This window comes from Microcebus murinus, chromosome 2, assembly GCF_040939455.1.
Source record: "Microcebus murinus isolate Inina chromosome 2, M.murinus_Inina_mat1.0, whole genome shotgun sequence".
Lineage (NCBI taxonomy): Eukaryota > Metazoa > Chordata > Mammalia > Primates > Cheirogaleidae > Microcebus > Microcebus murinus.
This window is the reverse complement of record NC_134105.1, coordinates 120,237,049-120,250,026: the sequence shown is the minus strand read 5'-3', so window position 1 is coordinate 120,250,026 and position 12,978 is coordinate 120,237,049. Positions and strand designations below refer to the sequence as shown.

The 12,978-nt window shown below is 33.3% G+C and overlaps 1 protein-coding gene across 4 annotated transcripts in view; it reads right to left on the bottom strand.

The window, feature by feature from the left end:
* The window catches only part of RABGAP1L (RAB GTPase activating protein 1 like), a 689,918-nt gene that overhangs the window by 484,817 nt on the left and 192,123 nt on the right, over positions 1–12,978 (bottom strand). For all 4 annotated transcript variants that reach the window (XM_076000395.1, XM_012765066.3, XM_012765067.3 and 1 more), the window contains one exon: positions 589–682. In XM_076000395.1, coding sequence (XP_075856510.1) covers positions 589–682 — 94 coding nt within the window. The remainder of the gene's footprint in view (positions 1–588; positions 683–12,978) is intronic.

Below are 12,978 nucleotides of genomic sequence, written 5' to 3'. Positions count from 1 at the left end.
TTTCACCAACATATGATAGTCATGATTACCTTTATTAAAAATTTATTTATCATAAATATAAACAGGATATTTAGTATAATAAATATAAACAGAGTAACTTTTATTGTAATTCCACATACAACAACCCAAAATGTAAAGTAATAGGTTTAGTCAGAAAGAATAAAATAAGCTGAGTTAGTTTACAATCTGTGGTAAAATCAGTAATTCTAAACTGTACAGACCTTTTTAGTGCTAACAGACTTGGTGAAGAAAAAAAATGTAACCCTTTAACAATAAATATTTAAATGTGTTGACAATGTAGCACAAAAGTGACTACCCTGAACAATGTTATGTCTAAGTGAAATAATAAGACAAATATATTTTCCAAAATAAAAGTTAAATAAGACCATATGGGGGGGAAGACCTAGCCAAACATAAAATGTATCTATGAATTATATTTTAATCTTTATGTTTTTAAAGTACGTTAAGATATTAATATTAAGATAGATGTTAATATTAATCCAAAATCCATTTTAATACATAGATTTTAATTAATAAAAAATCAACAATGTAAATATAAAATTTTCCATAAGAAAAATAAAATTTTACCATCTTCCTAGCAATTCTCCCCAAGAATATAGGATCTTCTCAGGACAATCCTTAGAAACATCACCTGTTCCACTTGAGAGTTCATTATCACTCTCTGCAGACACAAAAACAAAACCAAAAAACATTATATTATGTATTATAATAGATATCTATATACTATAAAACAAGAAACATGACTGTGTATAATAAAATAAACAATACTTCTCCTTGTATTACTACACCCATTGCAAAAAATAACAGTAAAACTTCATTAATGTAATTTTTCTTCAGTGCCTAGATCACTATTTTCAAAGCAAACTTTTTATGAAAATTTTCATCCACAGATTACAGACCATGATATTGGAAATACCTAAAAATAAAAAGCTTTATCTAAAGACAGTAACATTTTAAAGCCAATGGAAACACAATTGAAATTCCTGTATGGTGTTCTACTCACCAGATCAGTATTCTCAAATACTCTTATTTTATTAATGAGACCAAAAAGTATGAAAATTAAGGGTGAAACATATAAATCAACACATAACACTGAGAAACATATATATTATGATACAAACACACAATCAGAAATATAAAAGAAATTCTTTAGGCTTTTAAAGACATATTCTTTAAAAAAGAGATTTCCAACTACAAGAAAATTGAAACTGGCCTTTTAAAGTGGCAACTTCACAAAAATCCCAAATGTAAAGTAATAGTTTTCTAAAGAATAAGTTGATTTACAGTTTACAATCAGTGGTAAAAATGACTAATTCTAAACTCTATAAACCTTTTAAAAGCAGGAATAGAAGTAGAGGAAAAAATGTAATAGACACAATTTATCTACATTATAAAAAGGCCTTTGACACAGTACTACATAAGAAAAGTTTGAAGAAGTACTTTCTGAATAAAATAAGCTAGTTAAAAATATATCTTGCAGATAAAAAATACCAAGGTTTTATCAATGCTGTTACAATAGGGACTGGCATTAAGTAGCTCCCACAGGGATCTGTGTTAAGGGCAGTATTATTTAACACACTACAAAATCCAATGATCCAAGTAAAAACTAATTCATATCTACAGATATATACAACACCAAAAACATTAATGTAATAAATAAAAGTTATTATGCCAGGTTAAAAGATTTGGACATAGCCATATGAAAAGATTTGATCACATATTTAGTAAAATACAACTAAAACATGTACACATACACAAATTCTTTTGTTTTTTATTTCAGGAAATTATGAGAGTACAAACGTTTTCGTTACATTTTTTATCTTTGCCTCTCCCTAGCAAGTGTTAGAGGCATGCCCTTCCCCTCTCCAAATGCTCACCGCGTCCCTCATCTATGAGTCAATTATAAGAAACCACAGTGATATAGCACTGCTTATATTTTCCTGGATTGAGCTTGAGCCCATTATCCGAAGTGAGGTGACACAAGATCGGAAGAATGGGCTCCACATGTACTCGCCATCAAATTAGTATTGACTGATTAACAATTTGGTGCTCACATGGTGGTAATGTTCTCTAGGGATTGGGGGGTGGGGGTAGACGCACAGACAAATTCTTCATCATCTTTAGAGCAATACCAGATAAATAAGAATTATAAGAAACATTTTACTCAAAAATTGAACACCATTCTGGAAACTGAAATGAATGCAAAGAGGATACATGCTAGCATAAATGCTCTGGAAATACCTCAGATAAGCAACCCTGTGAAGTCTGTAACAAGTTCATCATGAAAATAATGGAAATGAGATTTTTTTTAAGTTAAAACAAATAAAGCATTACTAAGTATCGGAGGAATAATATAAACAGAAACAACTGAATAATGTAAACAGAAACAACTGAAGCTTTAGTATTACAATATCCTAAGAAACTATGCCATGTAAACAACTATCCATTATAACTCATAATTTTTAATCTAAACTGAGGCACTTAGGAAAGTAAAAAGGGACTATTGAAAATTACACTAGAAAACAGGTTAAACTTAGATTATCTCAGGCAAAAAGGGATTGATAGTTACCCTACTTATAAAATGGTACCAAGTATAATATACATATTTATAATATAAATTGGTATTCAAATAAGCAGGATCCAAGATGGTCCCACCTAATACTCTACTCTGTTTCACAGTGCACAACAATATGCCACGGTTCCAAAGTGTTTGATGAAACTGTATATACTAAATTGGAAACCAAAATCTAGGAGCACAGTGAAAAGGAAAAAGAGAAAAGGAAATAAACATTCATGGACATCATAAATCTTGATTATTATAAAAATCAGAAAGCAGGACAGACACAGTGGCTCATGCCTTTGTTCCTAGCACTTTGGGAGGCCAAGGCAGGAGTATTACTTGAGATCAGGAGTTTAAGACCAGCCTGAGAAACACATTATCATATCATAACACAGCAAGACCCCATCTCCACAAAATATATTTTTAAAAAATTAGTCATGTGTGGTGGCACATGTGTGTAGTCCCAGCCACTCAGGAAGGAGGATTGCTTGAGCCCAGGAGTTTGAGGTTGCAGTGAGCTGTGATGATGCCACTGCACTCTATTCTGGGCAGCACAGCAAGACCTTGTCTCAAAAATAATTAATTAATATTAGAAAATAATCCTGATATCAAAATTCTTTCAGATTCTTATTACTCTTGGTGGAAAAGAAATTTCTAAGCATGAAAACAAAACCAAGATGCCATCACAAAGGTTATGAAATCTGACTATAAATTACAAAGTCTATAAAGTAAGCTATAGAGTAAGAATGTGTGTATGCATAAACAAGCTAAAAACTTTTCTAACATTTGACAAAATGCTACTTTTACCAATATACCACAAACTTACTAATTAATAAAATAAAGAATAATCCACTAAATAATTGGGCCAAGGATATGAACGTAGTACAGAGCACAATATATAATCTATAACCAGCCAATAAGGATATTAAAGACAGTCATTAATAATTTTTAAATATAAATTAATCACTTCTCGGCATTTCAGCTAAGATCAAGTATAAATGTAAATTAAAACAATGAAACATTTATTAATTAGACTGACAACATAAGAGCAATCTTTTTGAATTTATTAAGATTCTAAATTAATATGTCATTTGATCTAGCAATTCCACTTCTAGAAATTTATCCTTCAGAAACACATACTCCAAAGAGATATATGTAAGAGGATTCTCATTATATCACTGCTTGTAGTCATTAGAAACCTAACTATCAGGAATCCATCAAAAGAAGTTATATTAACTGAACTGTAGTATATTCAAAGATTATTCAAGAGAATACTATCAAGTAGTTTAAAGAATAAGATAAATATGTATTTGATAACATGAAAACCATAAAAAATGCACTACTTTGTGAAGAAAAGAAACAAAAGAATAGTTTTTAAGTTTGGTTGTATTTTATTAAATAGCATTACTCATAAGATTACACAAATCTTTTTAAAAAGCTGTAAGAAAACATACCAAACTACTAATAACAGTTATATTTCAGTACCTAATAGTATCTTATCAGATAGAAAGCACTAAATAAATGTTTAGAAACACATCTTTTACTTCTGAGTTTTACATTTCTAAAATATTCTAATCTTTTAAGTATGCATAATGATAATAAGCATGGGAAAAGAATTTTTATCTTTTGAATAATCCCTATTGCTATTAGAAACAAAAACCTGTTTTATTATTATAAAACCCTACTAATGAGCCATGAAATCATCACTGATAACAATGTATTATCTTTCCAGCAATCTTCCGAGTTATTTTCCACCACACACAAAAAAAAGAATATCAAGAACTTAGAAAACCTAGGTTAGCAAGGAGAAACAGAAAAAGGGAAGAAAATGAGCACAGTTTGAAGCAAAACCTGTCTGATGAACAAGTAAGGAAGAGATGACAGCAAATCCGGGGCCAAATATTTAGATGGAAAAATAGGACTTAGCCAGAAAGGATAAGAATCCCAGACTTTTATCAAATGTCTTCCTTTTTAAATCTATATTTCAGGGACAGTTCTAAGTTTTACATGTATTAACTCATTTAAGCTTCTAAACAACCTAATGGATAGTCACTCCATAGAGGGTTAGACTCCTCTAATATGCTTAACTTCAGTTCCTTTGCCCACTTTAAAAATTGAGAATATTGAGGCATACAGAGGTTAAATAACTTGCCCAAAGTTACTCTGCTAATAAGTAATGGAGGGATAGAAGTCAACCTTGGTTTGAATCCGGAGGCAAATACTACCTCTCCTTATAATTTTTCATACCATATTTTTTAGAGGTGGCTATACTTGGCATTTAGCAGATATTGCTCTGTGTGTCAAGTGCCAATATTTAGTAAAAGTTGGGAGCCAGAGCCAAAAACAGAAAAGTGAAGCACATTTAAAGCAACATGCCAAAGAAACACTAAACTGGGGGCAACAGATTTAATCAAGAGGCTTCAAGGGTGTAATTCCCCTTGATGCTCAGGAACAGCAAAAATGAAATTAATATACCAGTGACCTCAAGAGCGTGACTCAGATCTATCTTCTTTGCTGCAGAAACCAATAAGCATGAGTATTTTAAATACTTAGTGGCCAACCTGCTAGAGAGAAAGAATGGGACTGAAAAAAAGTAAATTAAAGTTCCTACTGTATTTAACTAAGAAAAAAATAACAATGAAAAAGACATTGGAGACCAAAGTAAAGTTAAAAAAAAACACACACACACACACACAATAGTAAGAATGTGGTAACCAAAACAAGACAAAGAGAAGCAAAAATGTAAAAAGGTAACTGAAGGTTTTGAAAAAGCAACTGTATCCCATTCTACAAAGAACAATTAGAAGAGGACAAATAGCCTTCTATCCAAGCCAAAGAGATTTGGCTAAATCCCACTTTTCCCTCATATTCTGGATTAGGGATTACCCTTTTCTGGCTGGGTTAAATGTCCGCCTCTAGGCCTGTTCCATCATAGCACTTATTGCATCATATTATAATTGTCTATTTTCTTCTGCATCTTCTCCCATTAGACTGAGTTTCTTGACAATGGGGACTAACTTTTATTTCTATATTCCATGTGCTAGATTAGTACTTGGCCATAAAAGTGTTAAAAATTTCCTAAATGAGTGAGGGGAGAAGAAGAGAGAAAATCCATTACAATTAGAAAAAATGTTTGCCTTCTAAATTAGTGACCGTTAGTACATAGGCATTTGTGTGCAAACACAGGTAAAAGGGATCCAGGTTCATTCAGTCATTCATAATGCATGGATCCTGCAGCCAAACCACCTGGATTTGAAACCCAGCTCCACTACTTACTAGCTCTGATCCTGGCCAAGGCACTTAACCTCTCTGTGCTTCGGCTGCCTATATCTATTAATAAAATGGGGGAAATAACAGTACCTATCTTAGAGAGTAGTTGTAAGAAGTAAATTACTAAAAATATATATATATATTCCAGTGTCTAGCAAAAGGAAACAACTATATAAATGCTAGCTATCATAAGCTATTTTTATTCAACAAAATCAATGCCTATTATGTAGAATACTAGGGTAGACGCTGGAGTGCGGGGATTGAGGAATGAATGAGAGATGGAGACATTAAATGTAGATTTTTCTTTATCCAAACTCATGAAATATGGGGAGGTAATAAAAGATAGGGTAATATAGCTAAAGAGAGCTGCAGAGTCAATTCAAGCATTACACTTCCTTTATCAACTCCCATTCCCTGAAAAATTGGTCAGTCCTTCCTTTTTTGTTCCTATATAGATTTCTACCATAATACCTAAAAGACTTTCATAAAAACATGTTTGTTTTCATTATTTATCCATGTATTTAATATCTACAATATTCATGTTTTTACATGTCTTTTTCCCTCTCCTAGAATCCAGGCTCTTTGAGTGCTAGGACTATGTCTTATTTGTCTTAATATAGTAGCTTTTAGTACATAACACCCAAATGTGAAATAAATAGAAAAATTTCTTTGTTATTGCTTTATTTTTAGAATATATTCATAAGCTTAGGGCAATGGAAAGAAAACACATGAGAGAGAAAGATGAGGAATCAGATCAATTCACTAAAGACATGTAAGTGCCCAGGTTTGGGGATGGTGACTAATCAGGAGGACATATCATCTTTTGACTATGTACGGGACTTTGGGAAGGTATAAAGATGTTAAGAAAGGGAATTAAGGGAATTTGTAGCTAATAGTCTCAACTTCCTCTATGAAGTTTAACATTAGAAGCAGCCTATGCTAAATTTAAGGAGTAGAATTTAGTGAAGACTCCTCTAATATGCTTAACTTCAGTTCCTTTTCATGAACGTTTTCCTCATCTATTTCAGTTTCCCTGTAGTTTACCCCCTTCGAAAAGCAGAACTATACAGAGCACTCCAGATGGCATCAGACCCACACAGTAGGACAACTACTTTCTTCAACCTAAATACGTGTGAAATGGAAATAATAGTCTCAATCACATAGTGTTGTAGAAATAAAGTGAAAATATATATGAAGGACTAAACATAGTGTCTGGTACATGGTAGTACTCCAGTGTTAGGTACCATGTTTATTATTGTTGTTACTGAGTCCTCAGTTTTCTGTCTATCACTTCAAAGTAACCAGAAAAGGCATTCTAGGTTTGTTTTCTCTCTTATTATCCACTGATTTTTTAACATGAAAAAAGTAGTAGCCACTTGCACAATACCAAAATAAGATACAATAGATGTATATTTTTAGATCAAACAAAATAACTATGCATGATACTTCAATCAAAATAATTTTAGGACTCTTTCTCTTAACTTTGGCCACTCTCTGCTTGGAAAAAAAATTTCATTTCTACTAGCAATGTTTTTCATCCTAATCATAAAAGGAAAAACTCAGAACTAGTATTAATTAACATTATAAAATGAATATACATATACACAATTCTTTTTCTTTTTCAAATAAAGTTAAAAATAAATCACAAAATTAGGGGTAAATATGCACAAACTCTCTTTTCCTTCTTTTCTTTTTTTAACCGAAGAATTACTCATAAAATAGAAAGCTTCCAAGTAAACACAGATAAAATGTGACTGTTGAGGGTTCTCAAAGATTTTTCTCTAAATCTTACTCTTTTTAGTAAACAGATGCTTGATGAAAACAATACGGGCAGCTACAGGTTCTTATAAACTCTCCTCTAACCACATTGTATGTGGGGGGACCCAAAACATTATTAATCATGCAAAACCTATACAAACACAGGTCTGCAAATGTAATGATAATACCTACCAACTTAGAATATTATAAATGTCATTTGTTTTGATTATTTCCTGGTAAATAATGTCATTTTGGACAGCAAAACCTAAAACCACACATATATGACCTTAAATATAATGTCTTATTTCTCACATAACAGAGGTAGAATACTAGTTCTTCATGGAAGCCAATATGCAAATGTACATACTTCCTGAAATGTTATAACATTTCCTACTGTCAAAAGAACGGTGATTTATTAAAGAGAGAAGATTCAAGGTAGAGAAGACCACAACTTTCTTTCCCAACTAAATCATTATCACTCCCACTCTGAATCTAATTACAGGTTTCTAATTAGTAATCCCTGTAGTTGCTAAGTACCGAGTTTCCCGGAAAATAAGACCTATCCATAAAATAAGCCCTAGCAGGATTTCAAAGCATTTGTGCAATATAAGCCCTACCCCGAAAATAAGACCTAGTGATGGAAGACAAACAGCCCTTCTCATCTGCCCCATCGTGACAGCTACTGTCCCAGAGGTGACCGGAAAGGTGCGGGCAGCGCCACCAACAAGGTCAGCTCCCTTTGTCAGGTCCCGGCCATCCTGTGTGTGCTGCAAGCTGAGGCTTTGAAGGGAAAATAACACATCCCCTGAAAATAAGCCCTAGGGTGTCTTCTTGAGGAAAATAAATATAAGACCCTATCTTATTTTCAGGGAAACATGGTATAAGTGATTTTAAAAAAAATGTATCATTAATCATTGAAACCTGTCAATAATACTCAAAAGAGCTTGGGCAGCCAAAACACCTTACCTGAAGGACAATTGACTGCTTTCTTAATTATGAGGCTAGTATTTGCTATCATTAAAAAACTGAGAAAGGTTCACTTGAGTTTATTATCTATGACTCTTTTTTCAAAGTAAATTAAGGGGTGATGAAGAAAAAAAATGCCTGACAGATTATAAAGAAAGAACATATATTAATATAAATAGCTACAGGAAGGATTATTTTTAAACATATCATTCAAGGAATAACTTTTTTGAAGGCAGCCAATCAATTAGAAGAAAAAGTTAAGTAAGGGTTGGAGGTAATTAGAAGCAAAGTGGTGCAAGAGAAGAAATAACCCATCAGGATAACTCAAATTTAACTAATAGATAGAAAAGGAGCTTGCTAACACCTGTCATGTTAGATGTTAGAGTCTTTCACTAACTGAGCAGATCACTGCCTTCAACCAAGTATGCAACTGTAAAAGGGAAAATACAAAGCAATTAGAAAGGGGAAATGCTCATAATATTAGCCAAAGCAGCACATAAAATCAGGCAGTCAAGAAAGTAACAGTGAGACAAGGCTCATATCCACATTCAGATTTTTGTATCAGACCCTCCCCACAGTCTACTACGTACTGCTGAATAAAAACCAAGTTGAGTTACTGAGAAAATTAGGTAACTAGACATCGTAAAGACAGAGTAACTATCCATCCATATGTATGCATGGAAATGTGGACAGGGAAAGTAGACAGGGAAAGCAGGAGGGAGGCAGAAAGAGAGAGAGATGGATAAATGTTTCCAATTTATACATCCAGAGATGGGAGTGAAGGGAAACGTAAAATCTGGAGGAAATGTGTTCTATTAAGAGAAAGCTTATTAACTGTTGAAGACATCACTGAGTATAAAGCAAAAAGGGGGAAATAAGCAGAAACAGCCAAAAGAGATTGGGTTAATCTTTAATGTTGACCAGCTCTTACATATAAGGACTTTAAAATTCAAAACTGAACAGTAAAAATTGTGAAAGCAATAGAAAATAATGGAATTGGGAGTAAAATTTAAGATTTGGGAATAAAATCGCCATTTTGATGGGCCTGCTAAGCATCCTCTACATAGCCCTATGAAAGCACATCTTCTGTAATGGCCTGGACACTGCCTGCCTTTCTTTCTAGACCAAGCTACTGCTTAAGAGATTGTGTTCTAGACATCACTGTGTTCCCTACTCTGCCAAAATACTTGGCAATTGGTAAGTGCTCAATAAACATTTGATGAATAAAATAAAAAACTGAACATCTTCAGAACCTATTTATCAATTATCTACTAGACATTTCCACTTGGATATCTAATAAGATTTCAAAACAAAACTCTTAATTTTTCTTCCCATTCTTATACTTGTCTCATTTCCTCTCATTTTCATAAATTACAGCACTATTTATCCAGTTGTTCAAACTAAAAATCTATAAGTTATTCTTGAAAGTTTTCACCCCCACCATCTACATTTAATTACCAAACTGTACTGACTCCACCTTCAAAACATACCCCAATCTACACATTTTTCTCCCTCTCCAAAGCACAACCACAGTACAAGCCTCCAACATCTGTCAGAGACTACTGTGGAGTCTCCCAAATGGTCTCCCTGCTTCCAGCCCTACTCCACCAAAATCCATTCTCTCTCTCTCTCTCTCTCTCTCTCTCTCTATATATATATATATATATATATATATATATATATATATGGCTGGAGTGATGTTTTAAAACCATGAATCAAATCATTGTGCCTCCCCTTAAAACATTTTAAAGCCTAACAATACACTTGAAAAAAAAACCCCAAAAACTCCTCACTGTGGATGACAGAAACTTATATGATGTCCCCTGTCCATGCCTATCTTGTTCTACTCACTTGCTTTTCGTTCTACGCTTCAGTCATCTGTCCTCCTTTTTTTTCTTCACACAAAGCACAGTTTTATCTTTGAGCCTTTGCACTAACTTTTCCCTCTCCTGAAATGTTCTTCACTATCTTCCAATGGCTGGCTTCCTCCTGTCACTTTAAATACCAATGTCTCAGAGAAATATTCTGCTGAACATTCAGTCTAAAATAACTACCCAGACACTCTACCAATCAACCAATTTTAATTATCTGAATGGAATATAAATTCTTGATATTTTTCACATCTATTTATTATTTGTCATCTCTCTCTCAGAAGCAGGGAGAATTTACCTATTTTAGATCACTCCCTAGGATCAATAATTTGATAAGCAGACACAGTATTCAGCACATATCCACATTCACAGCTAATATTTATTACAGTAAAAGGATACAAAACAAAATTGGCAAAGAGACAGATCCAAGAGGCAAAGTCCACAAGAAACCAGGCATAAGCCTCCAAGAATCCTCTCCCAGCAGGGTCACAAAGGACATACTTAGTTCTTCCAACATCAAATTGTGACAACACATGTGAAATGCTGTCTGCCAGGAAAGCTCATCAGAGAATCAGTGCCGGAGGTTTTTATTGGGGCTGGTCACATAAGTACCCACTACCTAGCATGTACCAAAATTTCAGATTCCAAGAAGAAAAGCTGGTGCTCAGCGTAAACCATACTGTTAGTACCAACAGTTTAAATGCAGTGAGCAATTCTTACCAGTTAGGGAATGGTGGGAACCCTCCCAAAATCTAAGTTCCCCAATACAAGCCAAGGATCAACTTTGCAAGCAGGCTTCTCTAAGGATATCAGTCCGAAGCCTACTATGTTAACTCTTTTCCGCATGCTTATTCACTTCTGTATCACCTATTCTAATTTCCATTAACAGATCTGAAAAAACAAAAATCTGTTGTTCTTCTCTGAATCTAACATTTCAGAGATTTTCATTCATTAAACAAACATTTACTTAACATCTGCCATATACTATGCAATGGGAATTCAGAAAAGAATAAAATATCATCTGCCCCTTAAGAACTCACACTACAGAAGGTGAGAAAGATGAATAAACAATGACCATGTTAATAATACAGTATTTTAAGAATTATTGTAATGGTATACTCCAAGAACTATTAGAACAAGATGGTGGAAAAATTAACTTTTAAGGAAAAAATAAGGGAGAAGGAATGGCCTATGTTAGCTAAAAGTGGCCAACGAGGATGCTGAAGAGGTAACACTGGAGCCTTGAGCTGAGATCTAAATGATGAGGAAAGGGCGGTTTGCAGAAGTTCTGATGAAAGCACCTTCCAAAGAGAAATAACACATACACTGGTGCAGAGAAGATCCATTTGAGGGAAAGCACTAAGTACCTAGCATATAGTAGACATTCGATAGATAATAGTTATTATTATATTATGTTTTCTTTATGTGTTAAGGAACTAATAATTTAAAAGATTAGATACATGAAACACACATCACGAGCAATTTCATATCTTATTTATATAATATGTACCCTATCCATTTACAAAAAGGATTTGAGGCAAAAGTTAAAAATAGGCACAAGTAAATAAAGCCAAACATCAATTAATACATTATTCATTCATCGAAAAGTTACACACACAAATCTCACTAATAAAAAGTTAAAAATAATTTCACTGGGAGAGATATCTTTTTCTAAACTATATGAGCAATTGATCTCCTAAGTCTTTCTACAAAACACCCAGAATAACATAATAAATCACATCCTTGAAGACACTTTTATACCTATAGAGATATTTCTTACACCAAACCTTTAATTAAAACAGAGAACACAACACTGGTATGGCATCAAAAGCCCTCTGTTACCCAGTCTCAGCATTCTCTCTAATCTCATCTGTCATTCTCCACCTTTAGATGTATTTAGCTGCACACATAATGGTATGTCCCATGATTCAAAGTTTCCCTCTGCCTGGAGGCCTCCTCTATTATGGCACCCACATATTTCTAGCTAAATAATATGCCTAAGTCAAGACTAAGCACAAAGGTATAACTTCCAAAAAAACTGTTCCTGAATTTCCAGGCCTAAGTTCCTTTTATCAGCTCACATGGTACCCTATTTGTATCTTATTACTGCCCTTAGAATATTTTGTGAAAATTATCTACTTATGGCTGTTTCTATAAGAGTCGTGTCTTATAGTTTATTAAACTATAAGTTTTTTAAACTTACCCCATGAATATGTATAATTATTTGGCAATTAAAAAGTATAAATAAATAAAAATAAATTAAAGTTTATTAAACTTTTGCAAGTTTGATTAAACCTACTGAATAAAATACTTGAGTTATATATGGCTTCCTAGTTATCCTAACTAGCCCAAAAATCACACTTGAAAAACCTAGAAGAATAAATCATTTTTCCTTCAGAGCAGCGGTCCCCAACCTTTTTGGCATCGGGGACCAGTTTCATGAAAAACAGGTTTTTCCATGGGATGGTGGTGGGTAGGGTTTCGGGATGATTCAAGTGTATTATATTTATTGTGCACTTTATTTCTATCATT